At 58.3% G+C, this 27,873-nt stretch overlaps 1 protein-coding gene across 1 annotated transcript; it reads right to left on the reverse strand.

Moving 5' to 3' along the window:
• Positions 1–1,286: 1,286 nt before the first annotated feature.
• On the reverse strand, positions 1,287–27,042 carry CARD10 (caspase recruitment domain family member 10). The gene is made up of 20 exons (XM_040991088.1): positions 26,793–27,042; positions 25,602–25,739; positions 23,584–23,909; positions 17,152–17,343; positions 16,218–16,373; positions 15,497–15,622; positions 12,886–13,077; positions 11,353–11,487; positions 10,602–10,717; positions 9,874–9,902; positions 9,379–9,502; positions 5,526–5,685; positions 5,216–5,327; positions 4,652–4,895; positions 4,455–4,524; positions 3,642–3,744; positions 2,520–2,678; positions 2,295–2,410; positions 1,707–1,819; positions 1,287–1,548 (listed from the first exon to the last, which is right to left on the reverse strand). Exons 1-20 carry the CDS (start codon positions 27,025–27,027, stop codon positions 1,314–1,316), a joined length of 3,081 nt encoding a protein of 1,026 aa, XP_040847022.1. The 5' UTR covers positions 27,028–27,042; the 3' UTR covers positions 1,287–1,313.
• Positions 27,043–27,873: the final 831 nt, after the last annotated feature.

Here is a 27,873-nt window from a genome sequence, read left to right on the forward strand (position 1 = left end):
CTCCAAGCTTCTGCTCCTGGGCACCCCGGTCCACGGAGTATGCCCCCACTCTCACACCACAGCCTACTGGAGTTTCCCACAGTGGTGGATGACAGCTGGCAGGGCACAGACACACAGGCCCCACAGTCACCTCCTCTTGTCAGGCTGCCTGGATTGCTCCCACCACAGGCAGCCGTCCTTTGGGAGGTGGGGGTGGGGATGCACGCAGAGGGTCTGCTCTTGGTCTCCTGGACTCAGCAGCTGGCTCCTTCAACCAGACCACACCCTGCTGGTTTTGGTGTCCCCACTCCGGGGCTCTCCTTTGATGCTCAGTCATGGGCAGCACGGAGCTCTGGGTGGCCCATCTATGGGGCCGCCCCTGTTGTCCGGGGCAGGTAAGGCGACACCAGCACAGATGGCCAGCGGCCCTGGGAAGAATCAGCAGGGAAATCTGACCCCACAGGCAGGTGGGGGGAGGGGCACCTGAAAGGTGGGATCCACTGGGGAAGATGACGGTAGGGACAAATGGGAGGGGAGACAAGGAGGCGCCAGGCCAGGGAAAAGCAGAGAGCACAGCCATCTATGACACATGGAGTTTAATGTTTTGTAGTGTGCAGCTTCCCAGTGTTTGGGTATGTCCCCCACTCACACCTTTAGCAGAGCAAGGCGCAGGGCGAGGGGCAGCCGCTGTGACATGTGGTCACTGGGAACACACACGTCAGCACCCGCGTGTCCCAGGGTGAGAACACAACATTTACACAGGAGACAACCACAGACAGGTGAACCACGGATGGGCGTATGCCCCACCCACACCCCTGGCAGGGCAGGCTGTGACACACGGTCACTGGGAATACACACGTCAGCACCCGCGTGTCCCAGGGTGAGAACACGACATTTACACAGGAGAGAACCACGGACGGGGGCATGCTCCACCCCCAGCCTTGGCAGGGTGGGGCACAGGGCAAACACACATGTCAGCACCCTGAGTGTCCCATGATAAGAACAGAACTTTTACACAGGAGAGAACCATGGACATCCATCCACACGAGGAGCCGGGGCACACGTGGGCACACTGGATTCATGTGGTGGTTCACACAAGAAACATCACAGCCTTGAGTTTTCTATGGGAACAGGCCTGGGGCAGGGACTAGAGAGACCTGAGCCTGCGCATGAGAACCTGGGTGTGCAAACCATGTGCGCAGGATGAGAACTTGGCCTCCGTGGCAGGGGGTCTGAGCAGCGAGCACCACGCCCCGTGGGCTCCCACAGGCTCCTGAGGGCCACGTATGAAGTGAGGTTTCAAAGTCCAGATGCCACCCAAGGGCATGGCTCCCTCAGGCCTCGCTGCTGCTCTGACAGCCTCGGCTGCTGCCTCGTTCCACCCACACGAGGCGGGCCTGCTCCTGCAGGATGCGGCCACGGACCACCTTGGCCAGCTCCTCGGCATGAACCCAGGCGTGGGCAGGGACCTGCACCCAGGAACAAGGCAGTCCCCAGAGCGCCTGCTCCGAGCTGCGGCACTGACGCAGCAGCTCCGAGTCCCGCCAGCCTGGCCGGCCCAGCAGCCCCCTGTGAAGAGAGAACATCAGGGGGCATCAGTGGTCAGGGAGGGGCCTCTCCACACCCCCAAGGCAGATGGCAGAAACCACAGAGAGGCCCTGAGAGAAGATGCCATGAGAGAGACAGAGACAGCAAGGAGCTGGAGAGAGCCGCGGGCACCGGCGCACCTGACTTCACGGACGTTCTTCTCGGTGACTTCCACGTGGATGATAATGGGGTAGATCTCGTTGTGGACCAGCTCCCGCACGCCCCGCACGCCCAGCTCCAGCAGACAGTGTTTCTGCTCAGAGGAGTGGGAGGCACATTGTACTCCCGGCCTCCCCAAGGCCCTTGCCCAATCCAGGTGACCCATGTCACAGCTCCCATTGCCAAGTCCTGCTTCACCACCCCCCCCCACGCCCAGCAGGTGTCTAGGCAGCAAGCAGAGAACCTGGAATGGAAGACCTGGGCACTCTGGTGACCTGGAGGAAGGTCCATGTGGCATATCTCCTACCCACCCTACGACCTACAGCTCCCAGACAGAAGCAAGCTCAAGAGCAGGAACAGACAGCCCTATGTCTACGATCCACTTGAGGGCCCTATCCCACCCATGTCTCAGATAAGGAAAACTGAAGACCACAGGAAGGAAAGAGTCTGCCTGGGGGCCCCGGCACCACATGAGCAGCAGAGCAGGGTTGGCCTTGAGCTCTCACACCCAGGAGAGGAGCCACCTGTTCTAGCCCAGTCCCACCCCCACCACTGGCCCCCGTACCCACCTTCCCGACTGACTCCTGGATGGCACGGATCCTGCCACCCAGCCCAGGGGTGGCAGGCCGGGCCTTGGGGGCTCCAGGTGCTGATGGTGTACCCTGCTCCTCCCCAGACAGGCTTTCTATACAAGGAGAAGGAGAGAGGCAGCCAACAAGAGTCATGGGCTTGGCTGCCCAGAACAATCCTTCCCCCCCACCCCTGACCCTCCCCTCTCAAAGATGCAGGCTCACCCGCCGGGCACACTTGGAAGTCCAGCCGGGAGCTGGGCAGGTCCAGCAGGTTGCGGATGAGCCGGGGTGCCAGGCACTCGGGCAGCAGCACCACGGGTCGTAGGGCAGACACCAGTAGCGGCCGCACCAGGCTGTAGGGCTTCAGGCTCCGCTCCGGCTCTGCAGCACGGAAGGGGGCCGGAGAGGTGAGGGTACAGGCAGGTTTCCAGCTGTAAGCGACAGCCCTGCCCTGCCAGTGTTCCATATACCCATCCTAAGTGCTGCTGTGTATAGGAGCACACACATACACACCCTTGCAGGCTGCCTGCCCTCACTCCCTGGGACCCTCCCCTAGGCTTCCTCCCTGAGCTTCCTGTCTCATCCCTGCCTCCTACAGGTCATTCTCTGCACAGCCACCAGATCCTGGAACTTCACAGGTTCTGGAAGAAGGAGCCACAGCCTCCATGCAAGTGACAGAGATGCAGCCCTGCCCTGGGGAGCCCCAGGAAGTCCACTGCCACCTCAGTTCTGCTTTCCGCTGCCTGCAATCACAGGGCCCTTGCACACCTGGGTCAACCCCCCCGCCCCGGACCCAGCTTCCCTTCAGAGCCCAAGCCACATGGGCAGGGACCCTGGCATGCATTCCTGACACACCCCTCCCCTGCACCACCTTCCCACTCTATCTTACTATGCTCCTGAATGTGTTTCTCTGCCAGCACCTGTCCCCGTCCAAGCCCTGCTATAGTAAACTCCATAAAGGGCCCTTGGGCCAACCTCAATACACTCACAGCTGGCATGCAACTCGCACGTGCCGGTTCTAGCACTTCCTCTTCTAGGAAGTCTTCCCTAACCACTGCCCCCACGGCCACCCAGGACTCCTCCCCGGAGGCCTCCCCTCACCGCTGTAGGCTCCTGTAGCCCCTGCCAGCACGCATGTGTGGGAAGCACAGCTACACCACAAGCCCCACAGTCACAGTCCCACACAGGCACCTGCCACGTGGTCTCCTGCCACCAGGGGGCACCTGTCCCTCAGGCCCCTGCCTCACCACACCTCACTTCCCACAACAAGCTGTTCCAGACCAAAAGGATCACCAAGGCTGAGGGATCCCCAAACCCCAACCCTCCTTGCACCTGTGCACTCACCTGGGCAGGGCTCCAGCAGCAGCTGCTCTGGGGAGTCCCCTGCGGGCCCCCCCACCGGCTTGGGCCTCACCAGCCGCAGCTGGTCCAGGGCTCGCTTCTTTAGCTGGAGGGTGGGCGTGCAAGGAAAGAAACGGCACCTGAGAACTCAGCCCCACTCACTCCGAGGAGAGAAGGGAGCAAAGGGGGTCCCAGCAGAGCAGACCCCATCGCCACCGCAGGCCAGGTGCACTGAGAGGTGGCCCAGCACAGCACCCCAGGCTGGGAAGAGGGTGACCAAATCTGGGCAGCCCAGAGAGCCAAAGATCCCCAGAGAGACAAACTCTGGGATCCCTCCCAAGGAACAGGCAGTATGAGCTGGGGTGGGAAGAGCAGTGAGCCAGCTGTCCACATCACTGACGGGCACAAAATGCCACCCCAGCCCAGACATGGACAAGCTGCTACCATATAGTCACACCTGCCGCTGATGGCAAGTCAGCCCAGGCAGTCTGCCTCCCATGGTTCTCAAGGGTCCCCTCACTGGCCTCCCTCGCCTAGGGGCTCAATGAGGGGCTCACCCAGGCCTGGAAAGGGGACATGACTGCAGCCGCCCCCACACTCTGAGCACTGCCCATCAACCATCACCTGCCCAGGGCAGTGAGCACCACTGCTCTGTGGTGAACACAGCACATGAGTGATCAAGTCCCAGGGCAGAGTGACCAAGGGGCCTCTCTGCCCTCTCTGCTCCGGGGCTCCCAAAGAAAGCTGTCTCTCTTCACCCCTGCTCACCCCTACCAGCTCTCTCTGCTCCTCCCCTGCCCGCTCCACCCTGCTTACATTACTCCGGGGACTTCGGTGGCGGCTAGAGGGCAGACATTTCTCCTGGGCTTCCAGAAGCTGCTGGGCTCTGTGGGAGGGAGAGCTGGGAGGTATATCTGTCAGGGAATGGGGGGGGGGGTCCTCACCAGAGAACACGGTGCAGGAAGGGCAGCGAACCCCATGCCGTTGGCCCCTGGCTCCCAGCAGTGCCTCACCTCTGGTAATTGGGCACGGTGCCCCGATCCAGGTCCCGCAGTGTGAGGGGGTCCACCCGCGTACAGTACCACTCCTGCCGCCGCTTGTACGCAGGGTCCACCAGCCGCAGGATCTCCTGGGCTTTCACGCACAGGGCATGGGGATCAGCCCGCTCAGGCAGGCTAAGGTTGGCTCGGATGTAGAAGGGCTCGGCCCCTGGGCCCTTTGCCCAGGCATCAAGGGCTTCATGGAAGGACTGGCAAGCTGGGCGGGGAAGCAGGAGGAGGAAGGTGGTAAGGCCAGGAGTCAGGTCTGGCACTCCCAAGGTCACAGCTATCAGGAGCCCACCTGCCCCTTCTACAAGCGAGTGACAGCTCCCAAGGTCACCAAGCCACTAGGGATACGCCCAGGTCTCTCTCCCTTTGCTGCCTGCCACTCACAGCAGATAGCATGCTGGGAGCCAGCCAACCAGCACCAGGTGAGGTGGACCCCTTTGCTGGCCTCGGTTTCTGCTAGCTGAGCCCTCTCTTGGACATCAACTCTAATCTTCCAGGACTCGCGTGAGTCTCCAGGGCCCAACTTACCCTGGGAGTCCCGCAGGGAGGGGAGTGTGGACCACTGGCTCCAAGGCAAGGTTCTGTGCTGGGCCTCTGCCTCCAGGCACGCCCCCTCATGGCCAGCTGTCTCAGCCCTTGGCTGTGAGGAAATGCAAGGTGACAGGGACAGGGCTGGAGAAAGACTGGGTGTGTGGGGGGTGAGCACACCTTGTCACTCACAGGGCAGCCACACCCCACGACTCAGACCACACTCCCATCCTCAGGATGCCCCCAGCCAGTCAGGATCTGCCCTGGTACTGTCGGTCTTCCCCAGTTCAGGAGGCGGAGTTTGCCTTACCTCTTGTGATTCGGTCCTGGCTGACCCTGGCCCAGACAGCACCCTGCGTACCACCGCCCCAGACCATCTGTCTCCAAGGAATGGCAGGCAGTCTAAGCCCTTGTCTGGGGACTCTGGTCCCCCAGGAGGGCTCCAGCCAGACACACGGATGGCCAGAGACCTGGGAAGAGAGGAGGGGAAGGTAGAGGCCTGTGGGTCCTGTGACTCAGTTCAGCATTCTTAGACAAACCACAGTGACTCCATTCCCCAGGTATGCCCTGGCTGCACTTTAGGGCCACTGCACCTGCTGCAGCCTCTGCCCTTCCCCCTCTGCCCCACCCTGGCCCATACTCCTCATCCTCACTCCAGTTTTCCCTTCTCCATCCGAAAGAGCCTTGGAACCAGCCTCGCTCCCACCGGGCAACAGGAGCCACTGCGCAAAGCAAGCCAGGGTCCTGGATGAGCTGCGGTGAGGACTTAGGGGGCCTAGCTGACCCCAGGTCCCTTTCATAAGTCCCTGGTTATAGCATGGAAGTCATGTGGGAGGGGCGGCCAACCTGGGGTGGGAGAGCTGCAGGGAACTTAACCCCATCAATACCCTCTGGAGAGTGGGAAAGTTGGGGCCAAGGGGGCCCATCTCAGCCCCCGTCCTTCAGTCCACACAAACAGAGTCAGAGTGGAGAGGCTGGGGCTCCCCTGGGCAGGGCCGGCTGCAGGTCCTACAGAGTCAGGAGGCCTGGGTTGGGCCTATGGCTGGTGAAACGTGGCAGAACACAGATAAACGTGCCCTGGACGTGGACAAACGAGCTGGTCACTTGAGGCTTGGTCCTCAGGATGACCAGGTAGAAGAGCAGGTGGACAAGAAAATCAGAGGGCACAGGGCTATGAGTGGCCCTAGTGTTAAGCAGCAAGCTGCCTGCCCACCTGGGGACAGCAAACTGCAGTCTCTGAGGCAGGCATGTATGCTCAGGGCTCTCTGGCTCCATGGAACCTCCACAAAGTTTAAGAAAGGCCACCCAGAGAGGACCTGCCTGAGCCACCAGCTCTCAGCCTCTTCCAACCCCTCCAGCCATGCCATGAGCCCGCATGACTTCAGTTCTTGGGGTTCCCAGTGGTTATGGCCAGAGCACCTCTCACAGGCTGTGGTTTCAAAGGCACAGACGAGTGGCCAATCCTGCCTCCCAGATCTGCCCTGCCCACCCCAAGCCTGCCCCACACCTCCCTCCCACCACCACGGAACTGGGGCATTAAGGCTGGTGTCCCCCAGCCCCGCCAGAGCTCTTCCTGCCAACGCCTACTACTAACTCCCCTGCCCCACCCAAAGATCTAGCTTAGAATCTCCAGAGTGAACAATGCTGAGCACTGCCGAAAAACCTACAAGACTACAGTGACCAGGGTCCAGGCGGCAGCACCCTGCACCCAGGCCCCAGCAGACAAGCCGGTGGAGATGAGAGGAGGGAAGGCTGCCTTCTCTAACTCCTCCTAGGACTGAGCCAGCAGGGCCATCACCCCCATGTTAGAATGAGAAAGACTGAGGCAACAGGAGACATATCCTGCCAAGGGTGGCATGGCTGGGAGTGGCAGACCAGACAAGCACCAAGGAGCACCCAGAGGCAGCAGCCCGGGAGAGGCGAGCAAGGGCAGGGGACCAGCACCCTGACAGCCTACATCACCTGTCCCCGGGCCACACAAAGGACAGGAGAGGAAGAGCAAAGGGATTGGGAGCAGGAGAGGAAAGGCAGGGGTGAGGGTTCAGGGGAGGGGAACACCCCAGGAACCTGAGGCTGGAAGCAGCCTGGGCAGACAAAGGCAGGCACAGCCAGAAGCAGCAATAACAGCAGCCTGGGACTGAGGACAAACTTCCAATGTTCACTGGGCCTTCATAGTCCTCATCTGAGTAATGGGACTGAGAACAGCAGTCCTGCCAAGCTGGTGGGAACTGAGCGACTCCACAAGGAGCAGCTGGGAGCACATAGCGGCAGAGCCCTCGGCACGGGCTTGGCGCTGCTGGATGGAGCCCTGGGGCTGGCTGTCCCACACAGCAGTTAGGATACCACAAAGCATGCAGGCAGCGTGCCTGGGTCCTGGCCCACTCAGTTTCCTATTCCAGCTTCCTGTTAACACACACCAGGGAGGCAGTGGCGATGGCTGAAGCGTCTGAGTTTTTGCTAACCATGTGGGAGACTCAGATGGAGTTTGGGGCTTCTGGCTTTGGCCTCTAGCTGTTGCAGATTTGTGGGTGGGGGCAAGAGTCAACCAGCAGATGGAAGATCTTTCTCTCTCAAGTACATTAAATATATTTCTGTTGCTGAAGAAGAGATACCAGAACTCTGTCAATGACCCTAGGGGACAGGCACTACTGTAACCCCATTTCACAGAACAGATGACTGAGGTGCTAGGAAACTGACTTGTCCAGGCCCCGGGACAAAGCAACAGAGCCAAAATTGGAGTCAAGGCAAGTGGCTTCCAAGCCTGCTCTCCTCATCCCACCCGTGACAAGGAGCCCCACCCTACCCAGGCCTCTCACCTCCAGCTCTGCCCTGTCCCCCCTTCCCCTCTACCTTCCACCCACCGCACCAAGTGCTCCTTCCCCAGCTCCCTCCGCCCCAGGAACGGAGGTGGTGCCACGTGGGCATGACTGTGGGGCTGGCCCAGGCCTCTTGCTCCCTCCTCTGTATCCTGGAGCCCCCTGGACAGCCGCCAGGCCGCCCTGCTGCAGCCTGTGCTGGAGGAAGGGCCGAGGCAGGCAGGAAGGCAGGCACCTCCACCCCTTCCCCCAGAACTATGTCCTGCGCACGCACAAACAATGTCACAATGCTGTCGTCCCAGGCTCCCGGTGGCCGGAGGTGGGGGTGGGGGAGGTCAGGGGCCCAGACGCCAACCTAACCAAGCTGCTTCCCCTGGCCCCACGCCACCCCAATCTGTTGTCTGACCTGTCCCTCAGCCCAGCCTCCCCTACATTCCAGAGCAAACATTCAGTGCTGCCCACACCCCCTTGCAAACCCTAAGACAATGCAGACCTGGGCTGGGGTACTTATCAGCTGTGTGGCCTCAGGCAAGCTACTAAACCTCTCTGGGCTTCCGCTGTCTCCTCAAAAACAACAGAGATGAGCTTAACCGACTGTGGCCCAGCAGCCAGCAGCTACGGAGAGCTCCTGGACGCCGAGGATGGACAAGCCAAAGTCCACATTCCCAGCCTGCCTTGGAGAGCCGGCTCTGGCTCAGCCCATCCACCTGCCTCCACTTCCCTCTGCCCTCCCCTCTGCCAAACCGCAGGTGCCTCCCTGGCCAGCCTCCCTCCGTCCACTGCTGCCAGCCTCGGACCCTGCACCCCAGCCCTTCTGAGAGCCACTGGCCCTAACAGGGAACACCACAGGCCAACACACAGCATGCCACCTGCCATGCATTCTGTGTGGAGGAGGGGGGGTTTCCATCACAGGTGGTGGGGGGGAAGGAGAGTTAAGCTCCGCCCACAGCTCAGCAGGAAAGCCAGGTGCCACTGGGAGCTCAGGCAGCGCCAGTTATGGGACAAGGGCAACCTTTTCTTGACACCGACTGTGCACTAAGCACCTACTACGTGCTGATGGCTTCACTCACACACAAAGCTACATAAAAGCACATGCCCTTTTCTGATGAGGAAATTGAGGCACAGGGAGGAGTGAGTGGGCCAAGCCACACAGCTGGCGAGTGGGAGTGACAAGGTCCCCAGTCAAACAGTCAGTATCTGAAGACCTTGTTGCTGGGCCAGGTTTGGCCCCACCCACCCTGCTTCGCCCCGCCCCCTCCACCTCGCCCCGCCCCTTCCACCTCCCCAGGTGTCCTCCACCTCAGGTCATCACCAGGCCCAACACTGCAGACCCCACAGCCACAGTACCTGTTGAGGAGATCCAGGCCACCGCCCCAGGATAGGGGACCTTCTGGCTTTCCCAAAGGCCACACACTGTCAGAGGAGGAGGAGGAGGACAGACCCGGGGACCAGGGCTTCAGTGTCACGCTCCCTGGGAAGGAAGAGAAAGGAGAGGCTGGAGAACCAGGAATGGGGCTAAGGCCCCGCCCAGCCCAGGTCCTGGAAGCTCCAGGGGTACACGGCACACCCTCCTCCCGCAACCCTCAGCCCAGCCAGGGGGACCCTCCTGCTCCCTGGAGGCTGGGCCTCTGAGTAACAGAGTGATTGCACAGCCAGGGAGGAGAACATGGGCCGGCTCTGGGCTCACCAGACCCAGGACTGCACCAGATCGCCCAGGAGCCTCAGTGAGCACAGACACAGACCAGGGCAGAGCAGGCGACCCAGGCCTCGGGCAGCTTGCAAAACCCTCATCACCACCACCCTACCCAGCCCAACCCTGTATGTAGTTCCCAGCATTGTCACCTGTGATGTCCGACATGCTGCTGAAGGACCTGCATGGAGACAGGGTGGGACAGAGAAGGAGATCCAGTGAGACTCGGCCCCACTCCTTCCTCCCGCCCACCAAGGTCCCACAGTCCCTACGGTGGGGGTACCCAGGCTCACAGAGCCCCTACATTCACAGGGTGAGAAGCTAGTATGCTGGCCTCTGCAGGGAGGCCACCTCCTCCAGGAAGCCTCCCTGGACCTCTCAGCCCTTATCTCACTTGCCACCTCTGTGGGTTGTGGCTCAGGATTGTGCCATGCAACTTAGCCAGTGACCTCCCTATCACGACCCACTGACAGCAGACACAGAGCAAGCCTAGGGTGGGTACGGCCGCCCAGGGCTTGGCTTCTCTCCGGTCAGTACTGGGAAATCAAATGGAACTGACTAGAGGAAGCAGTTGTGGAGGGCGGGGCTGGACACACCTGCAAGGCAGGACTCAGCCCAGCTTTGCCACCATGCCTGGGCAAGTTTTCTGTATCCCTCAGCCCCAACCACCAGCTTCCTCACGGGGTCAGCTTCCTTGTGGGGTGATGACCTTCAAGGCCTGACCTCCAGCAAGTCCCCTTCGAGGCTTGCCCTAATCCTTGACCTCAGTCCCTCCTGGGAGTTGCAGGGGACCTGGGTGGTGGTCTCCTGGATCCACTGAGGTGTCCCTGGGGACCTCACTGCCTCGGGCCCTGCTTGCCTGTCTCCCTAGGCTGCTTACCTCTTAGGGGGTGCAGGGTCCTCCTCGCGCTGCCGCCGCAGGATGGATCCAGCGCTGGGGGGGAAGGGCAGGATAGACAGCCGGTTGATCTCCTTCTCGCTGTCCGTGGCCTCCTCCTGTAATGCCACCACAGGACTCCGGTCACCCCACTGCCCAGCACTGTCTCCGTGCCACAAAGACACCTGGGGTCTGGAGCACCGGAGTGGGCTGCAGGCTGACATGCGGTGAGTGGCTCCCAGGCCTTATACCACCTTAGTCCAGGGTAAGATAAAGAAGGTATGTGGTTAGGCAGCTGTTGGGCACAGCAGCCATTTGGGACACACACAACACAATCCGAGAGAAGAAACTGGAAGTTGAAGCTACAGCTGAGGGCACCTGTATGCCGTCACAGCATGCTCTGGCCCAAGTGCCAGTTCTGCTTCCAAACCAGCTCCCTGTTAATGCACACTCGGGGAGGCAGCAAGTGGCAGATCAAGTACCCGGGGTCCTGCCATCCAGGCAGGAGTCCCAGATGGTGTTCCAGGCTCTTGGCCTAAGTCTGGTTCAGCTCTGGCTGCTGCGGGCATTTGGGAGCGCACCAGCAGAAGGAAGCTATCTACTTGGCTAATACAGATACTTATGTTGTGAAAGGTGCTTGGTCTCCTGGGGCCTCAATGTATCCGCAAAAGAGCGCCATAAGCCAACATGTACCCCATATTAGGAATGATTTAGATGCTATCAGCATCTCTGGGGTGAGGTGGAGTGGGCTTACCGAGGTGAGGGGCTCAGAGCCACCCGTGCCAGGTGCATCACCAGCTACTTCCAGAACTCCCAGCGGGGAGGGGAACTCACTGAGGCTCCAGGTGCTGCTGAGGTTTGAGCAGAGGGAATGGGAAGAGGCACAGGCCTGGGAGGGGAGAGGAAAGGGGGAAAAGAAGAGGTGAGGCATGCTGGGCCCAGGCAGCCAAACCATTTACCGGGCACCTGCCCTGCACCAGGTCCAGGGACAGAGAGCCAGGGCATGAGCAGCCAGATCCCTGCCTTCACGGGGCTCCCAGACTCCACAGGGAGAGCAACTGGACCCCAGCAGGGAGGTGAACAAAATGATCCCAAGCACAGAACAGCAGGCAAGTACTAGGGACATGGAGTCCTCCTGGGCCCCACCCAGCCTGGCAGCATCAGCGTTTTCCAGGAAAAGTGGGAATAGCCTGGGAGGAGGGTCCCAGCTGCCAGGACAACATGTGCAAAGGCCCTGAGGCAGGACCGTGCCACATTCTAGGAGTCGGAGAGCTGTGACTCACAGTTACAGGACACAAGGAGGAAGGCTTAGACTGCTGGGCCTCTCCAGCAATGAAGAGGGGCTAGAACTCAGAACAAGGCGGGCACCTCAGGGGGCAGTGCATTAAACCTCCACCTAGGACACCAGCATCCCACAGGAACACCATTTCGAGTCCCAGCTGCTCTGTTTCTAACCCTGATCCCTGCTAATGCACTTGGGAAAGCAAGCGGACAAAGGCCCAAGTACCTGGTCCCTATCACCCACATGGGATGCCCAGTGAGTTCCTAGCTCCTGGCTTCATCTTGCCCAGCCCTGGCTATTGTAGCCATCTAGGAAGTGAATCAGCTGTTGGAAGATCTCTCGAACTCTCTCTCATTCCCCAATTCTTCAAGTAAGTAAATAAAATCTTTATTTTAAAAGGCACACTGAGAATTTAAAAGCAAAAGTCAGGTTCACAGCTGAGTTCTTTTCCATGCCCATTGCCTCTAACATGCAGCCCACTGAGCTCACCTTTTTTTTGGGGGGGGGGGAGTAAACTTTTTTTTATCAGTTTTTAACAGGTTTACTGCAGTTCACAGACACAATTCTAAGAAAATAACGATGAGCTCAGCTTTGTGTAACCCAAAAGGCCAAAGTCAAGATGACTTCTGGCCGCCACACGGGAGCCAGTATCAAACTCAGAAAGAACTTGGGGTCATTCCACACTGGCTGGTGGCTGTGTGACCTCCAGCAAACCCCTGACCCTCTCTGGGCCCCCTGCAATGAGTGGATGAGGCTGGCTGGTCTCTGAAGGGCTCTTAGGTCCATGGTAGACAGGAGTAGCTGGTCTCTGAGGCCATGCTTTGCATCCCACTTGTTGGCAGCCCAGCTTTCCTAAGGGAGTGACCCTAGAACCTCAGAACCCCACAGGCCCCACCCTGCTCACCAAGCCACACCCTCCCAGCATAGGATAGAGCGTCCCACCCCAGCTGAGGTTTCCAGTAGGGCCCAGTTGGGCACCTTCCCAGCCCCTAGCCCTCTGTTCACCTTGAGGCAGGACCCGCCCTGGGCCCGCTGCAACTGTGCCTCCAGCAGTGCCTTGGCACCCTCCAGGCTGGTGAGCGTGGTCAGCAGCTCATCCCGCTCGGCCTCCAGGCCCCGCACCTGCTTGCGGTACTGGTCCTTCTCGATGAGGCTCTGGGAATACTGCAGCTGGATGCGGTCCCGGCTCTGGATGGCCTAAGGGGGAGCAGCAGGAGGTGGGCAACTGAGGGAATGCCATGCCTCTCCCCCAGCCTCTGATCATGAAGATGGGCACAGTCACCGGAGCAGCTGCGATCCATGACTGTCCACTTTGTGCTGGGACCACGCTATCAGCTCATGGAATCTTTGCATGTGACCACTAGACACAAGTACCCATTACTTACTGTAACCAGGTAGACAGATTTGAACCACACCGCCCAGCAGCAGCTCCCACTCTCACCAACTCACCAAGAACAACTTAAAAACACTTCTGGGGTCCGGCACAGTGGTACAGCAGCCTAATCCCCTACCTGCAGGGCCAGCATCCCATAGGGTGCCACTCTGAGTCCAGGCTGCTCCACTTTTGATCCAACTCCCTGCTAACAGTTTGGAAAGGCAGTGAAGGATGGTCTAAGCACTTGGGGCTCTACACATGGAAGACCCAGAAGAAACTCCTGGCTTCTGGCTTCAGAGCAGTACAGCTCTGGCTATCGCAAACATTTGGGGAACAAACCAGCATATGGAACATTCTCCCCCTACCAACTCTCTCTCTCTCTCTCTTTCTCTCTCTTCTTCTGTCTGTAACCCTTACAAAGTAAAATAAACAAATAAATAAAACACTTCAAGGAATCCTATTGGATGCCAGGTGCTTTCTTTTATTTGTGTGTTTGTTTGTTTGTTTTTATTGGAAAGGCAGATTTACAGAGAGAAGGAGGAGAGACAGAAAGATCTTCCATCCCTGGTTCACTGCAAAGACCAGAACTAAATCAATCCAAAGCCAGGAGCCAGGAGCTTCTTCCAAGTTTCCTACATGGATATATGGGTCCAAGGCTTTAGGCCATTCTCTACTGATTTCATAGACAGGGAGCTGGATGGGAAATGGAGCATCTGGGACACGAACAAGCACCTATATGACACTTGGAGGGGGAGGATTAGCCAATTGAGCTATCGTGCCAGACTCACCAGATGCTTTCTTCACAGCATCCTCCCTGGAGGAAAGCTGAGTCCCACCCACTGCATCCTAAGTGTGGCTGCCCACAACAAAGACCAGGTCACCGAAAGTTAGACTCACAGCCACCAGTCACTGCCTTGGAGGGAGCTGGGTACTGGGCACCCACTGTGGCTGCGAACAACCTGGTAACACACAGATTTCCAGGTCTCACCTCAAAGTATGAGAACATTCCAGGGAAGAAACCCAAATCCACAGTCTGCCACTTCAAGGCACACTCCAGTGTATAGACTTGAACTCCTCTAGCAAGACACAAATGCGGTCAAGGACAAAATCCTCCTACCCTCCCCCTTATGGGGAACCTCACCCAGGAGGCCTCAAGGAACAGGCCCAGGGTCATCAGCTCCCCCCTCTGCCTCCAGTCTCAGCAAGTGACAAGGGCCTGGGTGCCAGGCACTGGGAATCAGTCTTGACAGATCTTCTTCATCAGCAAATATTTGCAAATACCTGCTATGTCAGCTGTGTCTTCAGGTGCAGAAAACAAGGATGCCAGGTCTAATTACCCAGCTGGCACAGGGGCTCAGGTGAGCAGAGGAGCCCAGGGAACAAGGCTAGGACCCCCAGCACATGAGGGCTGTGCCTGTGCTGCACACATACCCCATTCAGTGCACTGCTGCCATTCATGTCTACAACCCTGGATGCACCTGCTCCACTCATTTTAAAATGTTTTCCTGCAATGCCAGCATCCCACACTGAAGTGTTGGTCTAAGTCCCCACTGCTCTACTTCCAATCCAGCTCCTTGCTAATGCACCTGGGAAAACAACAGGGGATAGTATAAGTGCTTGAGGGAGACTCAGATAAAGTTCTAGGCTCCTGGCTTTGTCCTGGACTAGCCCTGGTCCTTGTAGTCATTTGGGAGTGAGCCAGCAGACAGGAGATCCCTTTCTCTCTCGCCCTCTCTCTGACTCTGCCTTTCAAATAAACAGGAAAAGAGCACAGTAGCACAACAAGCAACCCTCTCCCTTCAGTGCCAAGCATCTCATATGGGTGCCTGTTCCAGCCTCAGCTGTTCCACTTCCGATCGAGCTCCCTGCTTACAGTCTGGGAAAAGCAGACGATGGCCCACAGCCCTGGGACCCAGCACCCATGTGAGAGGCCAGAAGAAGCTCCTGGTTTGGGCCTGGTCATTGCAGCCATTTAGGGAGTCAAGCAGGGGATGAGAGATCTCCGTCTCTCCTCTCTCCGTAACTCTTACTTTCAAATAAAAACAAATACTGAATCTTTAAAAAATAAATTAATCTTTACAAGTTCAATCAATGTAAGATTTCAGGAACCTACTTTGGGCCTGAGGCTTTCGTCACTGCTTCCTGATTGATGGAGAAGTCAGGAATCAAGCCCCATCCACCACCTGCCAAGCAGCCGGCGGTGTACCGGGCCCTGACACCACACCGTGGGCCAGCCCTCACCTGGTCCCGCTCCTTCTCGATCTCCTCCAGCTGGGCCAGCACGGTGGCCATGCGGTGCTTGTACAGGTCACAGTCCTTCTGCAACGTGCGGTGTTTCAGCCGCAGGTCCTCCATCTCCTGCAGGTACTGCGGGCCAGTGGATGGGCTCAGACCACAGGGCCGGGAATGAGAAGTGCAAACCAGCCTGTGGCCAGCAGGTCAGGGGACAGAGGCCTGAGCCCCAGGAACAAGCACCCACCTCCTCAGCAGGAACACAGACCTCACCTCACTGGGCCTCAATAGCCTCATATGTAAAATGGGTGGAACAGCATCGAAGGCCTCCATGCAGAGCCAGCCTCAGCCTCCACATGGAACCTGCAGCCTGTACCCTGAACTCACTCTGCCCCTGGCCTCACCTGTGGACTCAGCCACTTAACCATGTGCCTGCCACACTGCTGGTCTCCCAGGGCCCCAAGTTGTGGTCCTCAAAAGCAAGACCTCTTTATATTCACAGATGTATTTCAAGCACCCAGAAGGCAGCCTCCATCAGTATAAGAACAAGGGAATGCCCGAATCCTGGCATAGCACCTGCAATCAGCAGGTGTCCGAGAAGGCTGCCGGACATACAGAGAGGTCCCTCCCACCCACAGGCACCAGGCATGAACACAAACAGTTAAGGGCTGTCGGCACGGGTTAGGGAGGAGGCGGAAGGACGGGGCAGATGGGATGATGGGGTCACCACCTTGTCCCGCAGCTCCTCGGCCCACTGCAGCTCCCCCTGCACGGTCAGCAGCTTCTGGCACAGCTCCTGTCTGCTGTCCTGTGCCTCCCGCCAGTCATGCTCCAGAATGTCCAACAGGATGCGCTCGGAGCCTGGGGCCCCTGGCCGGCTCGCCTCCTGGGGATCAGGGTTCAAGACCACCTCAGCAGCTGGCCCAGGGCCCACCTTGGGGATGGGGAGTAAGGCGGGAGGACATACCATCCTCAGTTCCCACCCACTAGCTCTGCCTTCTTGGCCCACACCTGGACCTGCTACCCAACCTTCACTCCCATCCCCATCAAGACACAGGTGTGGCCCTGGCAGACCCTGACTACCCTCCAGGAGATACCTGGGCTCTCTAGGAGGTAAGGAGTGCAGGCTGGGCAAGTACGGCCAGGACCTCTTGTTTCTAAACAAGATCCAGGCTGACTCCTCTTGCTAGCTCCCACCCAGCACACAGGACCCAACAGGTCATTCCCAAGGCCTCCATTCATGACCCTCACAAGGGGGCTTCATGGGACTGAGCCAAAACAGAAAGGCCCTGGGCCCAAGTTCATCGCCCCAGTCCCCCATCTCCACCAAGAACCCCAAACCCCAAAACACCCTAGCCAGAAAGCACCCATGCTGTCATTCCCAGCCACAGGACACCAGGCAAGCTCCAGACCCACCCAGGCCACGGAAACTTCCATCTTGCCAGGGCCACGGACCCCTGTACAATCCCAAGAATAAGAATCAGCCCTGATTCAGATGCACAAGTCCTTGGACCAAACAACATCTGCTAAGCACCCTCAGCTTAGCCACGAGGGATGGCAAGGCCCCTGGCTAGATCTCAGACAGCTGGATTCGGACTCTTCACACCTAAGAAGGACTAGTGAGAAGCAGGGGTCACCCACACCTGACAGCCAGGCCCCGGTACCTGCTGCACGCCCTGCTGCAGCTCCTGCAGTGACGCCGTCAGCCGCTGGTTCTCAGCACGCAGCTCAGAGACAAGGTCCACGCTGTCCAGCTCCTTCTCCTTCTCCTCGGTCCCAGGAGGCGGCCCCCTGGCCCTGCGCAGCAGCGTGCACTCTTCCTCCAGCCGGCTTACCTTGAGCTTCAGCTGGTCCACCTGGGGCCCAAGAAAGGGGTTAGGCCAGAGAAGCAGCAGCTGGCAGCTCCGCAAGCTCACCGGGCATGTACGTATGGTAAAAGGCAGGCACTAGCCAGAAAGGCTCCCCGGATTGGTCAGCAAAGAAGGGGCAAGCAGAGCATTGAGGACACAAATATGGAGTAGGAACGAAAGCCACAAGGCCACCACCCCCAGGGGCACCTGCTTCAAAGACAAGTAGATAAATGAGTGGCATCACGGCTAGTTTGGTCACACACACTTCTGACACCAAGCGTCATCAATGTAGCCCAGGATTATCATGACGGGAAGGGGGAATGGAGGAGGAGGAGAAGAAGGAAGAAGGGAAAGAGGAGGAAGACCATGACAATAACTGCCTCAGAACAGGTGACTCTGAGCTGGCACAGTGGCTCAAGAGGCTAATCCTCCACCATGCAGTGCCAACATCCCACACGGGAGCTGCTTCTATTCCTGGCTGTTCCACTTCCCATTCAGCTCCCTACATGTGGTCTGGGAAAGCAGCAAAATATAACTCAACTCCTTGGAACCCTGCACCCATAAGGGAGACCTGGAAAAAGCTACTGGCTCCAGGTTTCAGATCAGCTCAGTTCTTGCCATTGTGCCCTTTTGGGGAATGAACCAATCAATGGAAAATCTTTTTGTTTCTCTTCTCCAAAAATCAGTCTGTCTAATAAGAAAGAAAGAAACTACCAAGGAATCTGCCTTGGGCCACATCGTGGCTCCCCAAGTGCCCAGAGGGTGAGAGGACGATGTGTGTTTAAGAGGCTCACCCAGCCCAAAAGCCAGGATGGGTCCAGGTGCTGTAACCCAGCAAATTAAGCTGCCATCTGTGGTGCTGACAGCCCACAGAGAAGCATCAGTTAGAGTCCCAGCTGCTCTACTTCCAATCCAGCTGCGTGCTAACAGCCAAGGAAGGTAGCAGAAATCCTTGGGCTCCCAGCAGCCCCGCAGAAGATCCAGAGAGCTTCAGTCTCCTGGGTTCAGCCTGGCCCAGTCATGGCTGTTGTGGCCATGTGGAGAACAAAGCATCAGATGGAAGATCTGTCTATGCCATCTGCCTTCCAACCGCTTGCCCCCTCCTATCTGCTCTCCACCCCACACAAGCCTACCTATACCCAATTCTTCCTTCAGAAACTCCTGGGGCCAGTATTGTGGCACAGGGATGTTGGGCTGCCACCTGTAGCACCCACATCCCCTATAGGCACTGGTTCAAATTCTATCTGCTCCACGTCCAATCCCTTTCACGTGCCTGGGAAAGCAGCAGAGGATACCCCAAGTATTTGGGCTCCTGTTCCCATGTTAGTTAGAGTCCCGGATGGAGCCCCGGTTCCTGGCTTGAGCCTGGCCCAGCCCTGGCTGTTGGGGCTGCTTGGGGAGTAAACAAGTAAATGAAAGATTCTCTCCCTCTCTCTGTAACTCTGCCTTTCAAATAAAGAAATCATTAAGAAGAAAATCCCTAATGACCTCAGCTCTAAAGCCACAACCTATTGTTTGTCCCCCACGAGACCTGCCTGGCCAGGGTTCCAGGTCCAATTGGACCACTTGCTAGGCTCTGTCACCCTGAGTCTCTTCTCTCCCCTGAGCCTCAGTTTCCCCACTCCCCAAATCACTGCAAGACTCAAACCAGACAGGGACAGGCAGAGGCCGCTGTCAGCAAGGGGCAGCCTTGGAGCCGCCACTGGTGTGACTGAGCTGTCTGCCACACTCTAAGTCACACCTCCGTGTCCTGAGGGCTCACATGTTCTGTGGGCACAGCCAGAGGCTGGGTGGGGGGCTGGCACAAGGAACAGGAGTGTGCCAGGCCAAGGGTTGACATGCATGACTGGTCTGCTGAGCTATGAGTCTCAGCCAGGGTCATGTTCCAGGTGCGTGTGGTGGGGTTGGAGGCAGCCAGATTGGTGATACAGGGAGCAGCAGGAGGCAGACATTAAAAAGAAGCCTTTGTTGGGCAAAGGTCTCCCTGTGACCTCTGGAGCCATCCTCAGCTGTGCCAGTGTCTGGTGCCCTAGGAATGCCCCAGTCCCTCAGGCATCAGAGCCTAGAATGGCACAGACCCAACTCCCCACACAAGGGACTGGAGGCGGAGGCAGGTCCATCCGCTAATTAGCTTTCTACTCCTCCTCCACTAGAGACTCGAAGAAATCCATGACTCCCACATTCCTTTCCACTCACAAAACGCGCTTTGTGAGCCGCCAGAGGCTGACAACAATGCTGGCTCAAGGAGAAGCAGGGCCACGCCCTCCGCCTCCCCCGATGCATACACCTCCCCGCACACAACCCCAGCACCCACAGCCGCACACCGCCATCTCCTGCAGCCACAGCTTCCCCCGAGGAGCTCACAGCAGCGGCACACCTGTGGAGTCCTCGCCCCACCACCAGGAAACAGGCATTTAATCCAGACATACCAACTCGCTGAGCACAAAATTACAACGTCCGGGCCTTTGGTTTATGTTGCTTGGAAATAACAGCTCATTAAATTTGCACCTTATAAAACATAACATTCAATCAGCCACCATGCACCTGTCCACAGAGGGATGGAACCCAAGCTGCCTAGCCTAGGGCTGCTCACATCCACCTGCAATATCTTGGTTTATTTTGTGGGTGGAAAAAAAAAAGAAGAAGTAAATCTACAGTGGGTGAGTTTAAAGCAAATCTTACTGACTTCATTCCACCACTCACCTCAGAAACAGTGGCCACACCACCGGCCTACTGGCACACAGCCCTCCCCAGGTGTCCCCGAGTACCTCCAGCCCCCAACACCCCCAATCAATGGCCACTGTGGAGACGCAATCACAATTACAGCAACCCCAAGGGAGGTGCCCCACCCACTCTGAGCAACAGGCTGCTTTCTGCCCAACCTCACAGGAGCCCTATGTCTGCTGCAGAGAAACGAGGACACCGCACAAGAAGACAGGGGACCTCATTCCTCCTCCCCTGCCACCCTTTATGCCTCCACAGTTCTGACAGCAAGGTCACGAAGTCTTCAATCTGGGGACAAGGAAAAGTGAAAAGTGTCTAAGCAAACTTCTCTACGCCTCAGTTTCTCCCACAGAAACAGGGCAGACAGCAGTACCAGTCCCCAGCACGCAGGCACACAAGGTTGCCAGAGAACGAAGAACGAAGGGAATGTACACGTGTGCTCACTGAGGGTGTGCTCACTGAGGGTGTGCTCACTGAGGGTGTGCTCACTGAGGGAGTATTCACTGAGGGAGTGCTCACCGAGGAAGTGCTCACTGAAGCAGTGCTCAATGAGGGTGTGCTCACTGAGGGTGTGCTCACTGAGGAGTGCTCACTGAGGGGTGCTCACTGACGGAGTGCTCACTGAGGGGTGCTCACTGAGGGAGTGCTCACTGAGGGGTGCTCACTGAGGGAGTGCTCACTGAGGGGTACTCACTGAGGGGTGCTCACTGAGGGGTGCTCACTGAGGGAGTATTCACTGAGGGAGTGCTCACCGAGGGAATGCTCACTGAGGGGTGCTCACTGAGGGGTCCTCACTGAGGGGTGCTCATTGAGGGGTGCTCACTGAGGGAGTGCTCATTGAGGGAGTGCTCACTGAGGGGTGCCCACTGAGGGGTGCTCACTGAGGGGTGCCCACTGAGGGGTGCTCACTGAGGGGTGCTCACCGAGGAAGTATTCACTGAGGGAGTGCTCACTGAGGGAGTGCTCACTGAGGGGGTGCTCACTGAGGGGTGCTCACTGAGGGGTGCTCACTGAGAGAGTGCTCACTGAGGGGGTGCTCTCTGAGGGGTGCTCACTGAGGGGTGCTCACTGAGGGGTGCTCACTGAGGGAGTGCTCACTGAGGGGGTGCTCTCTGAGGGGTGCTCACTGAGGGGTGCTCACTGAGGGGTACTCACTGAGGGAGTGCTCACTGAGGGAGTGCTCACTGAGAGGGTGCTCACCGAGGAAGTATTCACTGAGGGAGTGCTCACTGAGAGGGTGCTCACTGAGGGGGTGCTCACTGAGGGAGTGCTCACTGAGGGAGTGCCCACTGAGGGAGTGCTCACTGAGGAGTGCTCACTGAGGGAGTGCCCACTGAGGGAGTGCTCACTGAGGAGTGCTCACTGAGGGGTACTCACTGAGGGGTGCTCACCAAGGAAGTATTCACTGAGGGAGTGCTCACTGAGGGAGTGCTCACTGAGGGGGTGCTCACTGAGGGGTGCTCACTGAGGGGTGCTCACTGAGGGAGTGCTCACTGAGGGTGTGCTCACTGAGGGAGTGCTCACTGAGGGAGTATTCACTGAGGGAGTGCTCACTGAGGGGTGCTCACTGAGGAGTGCTCACTGAGGGGGTACTCACTGAGGGAGTACTCACTGAGGGGTGCTTACTGAGGGGGTGCTCACTGAAGCAGTGCTCAATGAGAGGGAGTGCTCACTGAGGGGTGCTCACCGAGGGAGTGTTCACTGAGGGGTGCTCACTGAGGGGTGCTCACTGAGGGGTGCTCACTGAGGGAGTATTCACTGAGGGAGTGTTCACTGAGGGGTGCTTACTGAGGGTGTGCTCACTGAGGGGTGCTCACTGAGGGGTGCTCACTGAGGGTGGAGCCTGCTGCAGCGCAGGAGAAGTATCGTTGCCCATGACCCCTGCTGGAAAGATGAGGAAACTGGATCACGCAGATGGAAGCCTGACCTTTGCCATGCTGACAGCGAGCAGCTGTGCAGGGACCTGGGCATGTGCAAGTTGTGTGGTTGGTGTCTCCCCAGGGTAAGCCCTGAGCTGGGGTGTGGAGCTCGTTTTGGGTGTAGGTCACTGCTTCTGCTGTGCGCTGGTGGCTGGTTTGTTGAGTGACCAGGAGGCCATTGTCTGAGGGGCTGCCTGGTGTTTGCTTTCTTCATTTCTACATCTGAGAAGCAGGGAGAGAGTGTGAGCTTCCTTCCCTGTACGCCTGCAGCAGCCACGGCTGGGCCAGGCTGTAATAAGGAGATAGGCTCTCCTTCCAGATCTCCTGTACAGGTGAGGGGCCCAAGCACTCAGCCCACCTTTTGCAGCTTTCCCAGGTGCATGAATGGGGAGCTGAATTGGAAATGGAGCAGCTGAGACTTGAACTGGCATCCTCTCCCACCCCCACAGCCAGCACGTGGGCTCCTGACAACGCTGCTCCACAACACTGAAGCCACAGTCCTGGGCTCTGTTACACCTTGCACAGTGGGGCCAGAAAGTGCCTACTATGTGCCACTGGCACCCTGAAGCCTTTGACAGGGATTAGCTCATTAAACTCTCGGGACAATGCGTTGAAGAGTCAAATACCAGTGTAATCCCCATGTTAAATCCCAACAAGAAGCCAGTTCGGCATTGCCGCCTGGGAGAGAGGATTAGGAAAGATGCCGTTGGCCAGCTAACCAGCCAGCCAAGGAGCAGTCTGATAGTGCCAGGGGGAGGAGGGCAGCACTGGCGCCAAGCAGACCAGGTCCAAACCTAAGCTGTGCCACCCCCTGGCTTGGACCGGCAGCGAGCTCTTTGCCCACCCAAGCCTCAGTATCTGCATGACAAAACCAGAAACTGGAGTGAGGTGGTACAGAGGGTAAAGCGACCTCCCTCAAGGCCGGCATCCCACATGGGCACCAGTTCAAGTCCCAGCTGTTCTGTTTCCAGTCTAGTCCTCCACTATTGCACCTGAGAAAGCAGTGGAGCACGGCCCAAGCACTTGGGACCCTGCATCCATGTGGAAGACCTGGATAGAGTTTTAGGTTCCTGGCTTTGGCCTGGCCAGCGCTGGTTGTTGCAGCTGTTTGGAGAGTGAACCAGCAGATGGAAGATTTCTGTCTCTCCATTGCTCTGTAACTCTGCCTTTTCAACACACAAATAAATCTTTATTTAAAAGCAATTAGCCTGCTATAGATTTACTGGATTTCAGGTGCCACCTGCAGCTGTCTTGGCAGAACCAGATGCAATGATTTAACCGGCCTTCTATGGCTGGCAGCTTGGACACTCCCCACCTGGCCTCTGTCCACCTGAGATCCCACACTCCAGCCATGACAATGAGAAATGTTCCCAGATACGGCCAAAAGCTTCGACCCATCAAATTCATCCCCAGGTGAGCATCACAGCCATGAGGTCACAGTACTCTATAACCCCAGATCTCAGATGGGTAAACTGAGACCCAGGGCAGATGTATGTGCCCACAGCTAAAGGACATGCCGGGAGCCAGCTACCAGATGGCTAGTTGGCCAAGGCCACTCCTCTTCCCCACCCAGCCCCACCAAGGATGCAGTCCCAGGGCCTACCGCCAACTGCAGGTCGCGGCTACGTAACACAGCCGAGTTCTTCTCCTCGCTGAGCTGGGCCAGACGCATGGCGATCATGTAGTTCTCATCCTTGAGGCGCAGCAGTTCCAGGCTGCCAGCCTCCCAGTCCTCCCGCAGCCTCTGGCAGCGCTCTTGAGCCTGTTGTTGCTCCCGCAACCGCTGCTCCAGCCCGGCCCGCTCCTCCTCCAGCGCCCGGCCGCGTGCCTGCAGCTGCTGCTCCCGCTGTAGCTGGCTCTTGCGGGCGTCCCGCAGCCGCCGCACCTCGGTCATCAAGAACTGGGTTAGGCCCTCAGGCCCCTCCTCATCTGCAGGGACAGAGAGCCAGGTCAATGCCAAGTTCACTCCAACAAGTGGGATGGGGGCGAGGGGAGGAGTAGCAGCCTGCATAGGCAAACTCATGCTGTGACAGCCAAGAGAATTTCTGGTCTGTACTTTGGTCATCTGGGGTACTCAGAAGCCCTGCCTCCACAAGGTACCAGCTCAAGGAACTAGGAGAGAAAGGATGAACAAATGCATTGAAAAGCTAGCACAAAGCCAAAGCTGTAACAAAGTTGTGAAGAGAAAAAGCCACAGAATGGAGACAGAGCAACAGAAGGACTCCAGTGGGATACAGCCAGCTCCAGGCAGATCTGTAAGAAAAGGCAAACAACAGAATAAAAATATGGGCGGCAAACTATAATAAGCAAGTCTCGAAATAAAAACGGCAACAAACATGCAAAGATGTTCTAGCCTCCAGCAACAGTATCAGGCCTGATGGTTGTTAACTTCATTCTCTGTGCTAGACAGAAATGTCAACTGTTTGCATCTCCATGACAACACTGTAAGGTAAACACTATTATTATACCAATCTGAGAAATTTTTTTAAAGGCTGATTGATTTGAACACCAGAGAGGAGAAAAGGAAAGACAATGAGAGTAAGAAAGCTCTTCCATCCACTGGTTCACTCCCCAAATGGCTGTAATGGCCATGGCTGGGTCATGAAGCCAGGAGCCAGAAGCGTCTTCAGGGTCTCCGCATGGGAGGCAGGGGGTCAAGCAATTGGCCCAGAACCCGCTGATTTTCCCAGGTGTGTTCACAGGGAGCTGGGAAGGAAGTGGGGCAGCCAGAACATGAACCAGCACCCATATGGGATGCTGGCATGGCAGAGACTTAACTTGCTCTACCTGCAGCACCAGCCCCTCCCTGTGCTAATTTTAAAGATAGGAAAACGGAGGCCCATGAAGGTCAAATTGTTTCCTGGTCATTTATTAAATACAAACGCCACTCAATGAACTACAAACTTAGAACAGTAAAATCACCTTCCAGACACTGGACTGCAGAAAACATTCCTTTCTTTTTTTATTTTTTCATTTATTATTTCGGCGAAAACATTTCTATCTGATTCTGGGTTTCACGAAGGTACAACACAGGCTCCCATTCGCAACAGGTGCAGTGACTATAAAACACAGACTCTCAGCATCCCTGTTTTCCAGCTCCCTGCTCCCATGACACAATTTGTACAAAGACACAAACACATCAGAATACTCCCAGCATCGTCGCAACGTGGCAAATCCGGAACCAGAGTAGACAGACGTCAACCAGTGAAGGGTCATGCGGAGACAGCCTTCCAACAAGCGTTAACAGAGATAGCTAAAATCAGTGCTAGAATCGGGCACGCGGAATGCGTACCTAACTAAGTGGTGCAGCCCATCTCACACGCATGTGAATAGGGAGTGTTCAAAAGGAAGCGTGCCCAGGCACAGCTGCAGAAAAAGTGCAACCTCCTCCTTGGACCCTAAGGTGGCCTGGCGCCTCTTGGGTGTTTGTACAGCCACTTTGGAGCTGCATTCGCCAGACATGGGGTGTCCACAAACAACCACACGGGCTCTGAACTCAGGCTAGCCAGAACGCCAGCCCCACCCTCTGCCTCCTGAGGGACCTGACCCCCACGCCAGGGCAGCAGCCTGAGACGTTCTGCACCTCAGTTTCCCCATCTGTTCGACAGGAGAGCCACTCACCCAGGATCATGGAGCAGCGCTGGGCCGGCTCCCGGCCTGTGAGCAGCGTAAAATGTTCCGGATAGTAGAACTCCAGGGCTTCCAGGAAGGCCTCATAGCCCCTCTTGCCACGGCAGCGCAGGATGTCCATCAGGCGCCCTGGGAGGGAGCAGGCGTGGGGGTGGCACCAAGAGCCAGGGGAGGGCTTCCCCTGCCATGCTCAGCTGCTTCCCCCACCAGGCTCCAGGGCCCACAATCCCAAGATTTTTCTGAGTTGGTGTCACACACACATAGGGGCCTGCCCCAACACATCAGGGAAGTGAGCCCAGAGTCGGCCTGGCCAAGAGAGCCAAACACTCCACACACTCTGCTACATGACACATAAACTTCAACAGCCCCTTCCCCTGCCCAGCCCCCCCAACACACACACACACACACACACACACACACACACACACATAAAGATGCAGGCCAGTAAACCCCGCCTGCCTTTTCTTTGTTATTAGCCATTCTTTTAAGGCAGACAGATGTCTACCAGGCATGGAGAGTGAGGCAGGCAAAACAGAAGGGGTGCCCCTGGCTGGGTTACTCCTCAGATGCCCAGAATGGGAGGGGGTGGGGGGGCCAGGGCCCTGAAGCCAGGAACTCTTCAGGTATCGGCTGCTGCACCTCTCCTTGAGCTGCCCTGGTTCCCTCCCAGATCTGGAGTCAGGAACCCTCCAAGGTGGGGTCTGTGTTAGCTGCTAGCAGCCTCCCTTTGCAACAACACGGGGTGGCCTCCACTCCCCACAACAAAATACTTCCACTAGCCAGGGCCTGAAATTCCACCATTGGCCCCTCATTCCTTCGCCAGTTCTGGCCCACTGAGTGGGTGAGGAGACCATGGCAAAGTTGACATGGGTCCCAAGTACCCAGAGGAAGGGGGCTGACAGAGCGAGAGGTCAAAGGGCAAGGGGAAGATGCCATCCCACAGGACAGCGAGGCGTGGCCTGCACCGGCAGACCACAGCACAGGAAGTGAAAGGGAACCCCAAAGCCCTGCCATGGGGCCATCCAGGTGGTTCAGACAGCAGGAAGGTGGGCATTCCCCACTAGCCCAGTCAACCCACGCGGAGACCCAGGCAGGTTAGCAGCGCCCACCTGGCCCGAGCTCCAGGACCGTGCGCGCTGTGAGCACCCCGGGGATACGACGGGATCCCGGGCTGCGACTCACCGGTGCGGTTGACACGGCATGGAAAGCGGTAGGTGCTCAGCACCTCCTCCTCGTCCTGCTCGTCGATGACCCGGCACTGGCGCAGATACGGCGTGAGCTTGGCCGGGTTCAGGGCGCGCGTCAACCGGTGCCGGACACCCTCGATCCGCTCCCACAGCGCGTCCTCCTCCGCCTCGGACCCTGAGCCGGCCCCGGCCTCCTCCTCGGCCTCCCCAGCCTCAGCCCGGCCCAGCATGGCTGCGTCCTCGGGGTCTGTAGGAAAGAGGGGCGTGGGGTAGGTTAGCAGGGGCGCTCTTCCCCCGGGTAGTTGGGGAGGGGGCCGGGTGCGCCTGCCGACCCCAGCTCCGGGCGTCGCCTGCAGGCTCCGCCGCCGCCGGGGCCCCTTCTCCGCACCGCCCCGCGACCGACTCTCACCGTTCGCGCCGCCGCCGCCTCGGGCTCCCCGGTCAGCGCTCGGGCGGCGGCTCCGGCGGCGCAGGGGGGCGGCGCCCTCGGGGCCCCCGGCTCCGCCCCCGGCTCCGTCCGCTTCGCAGAGGCCTTGGCCGTGGCCGCCGCCGGGGCTGCCCGGGCCCCCCCACATCACCGCGGCGGCCCGGACAGACAGTGTCCGACCGGCCAGCCGCCCCGCACGTCCGCCCGCACGCCCTCCTCCCGGCCGTCCGGCCGCGCGCCTCCCCCTTGCTTCCTGTTTCCCGCCGGCGCTCCCGGCCTGGCGCGGCGGGGTCCGGGCGGCCAGCCCACACCTGCCCGGCCTCGGGGCAGGGCGGGTCGGACAGGCAACTTCGTAGAGCCCACGCCTGTGGGCTCCGCACGCCCACCGCGCGCTTAGCCCCGCAGAGTCGCGACCCGGCGCAGCATACAGCCTGGCCCGCGACGGCCCCAGGGGGCACCTCCACCTCACGCAGCGTCACCCCCCAACGAACTCTGAATAGATGCCACACACCGGCCCACAGCCCTGTGGACCACCGGAAAGGACCCGAGGTGAGAGCGGCGAGGGCTTCGAACCTTCCAGCGCCTTGTAGTCGTGGGCAGCTGTGACGCTCAACTCAGGACAGCCCCTGGGTGGGCAGCCAAGGGCACG

Source organism: Ochotona curzoniae, unplaced genomic scaffold, assembly GCF_017591425.1.
Source record: "Ochotona curzoniae isolate NIBS_2020 unplaced genomic scaffold, NIBS_Ocur_1.0 contig_1014, whole genome shotgun sequence".
Classification (NCBI taxonomy): Eukaryota; Metazoa; Chordata; class Mammalia; order Lagomorpha; family Ochotonidae; genus Ochotona; species Ochotona curzoniae.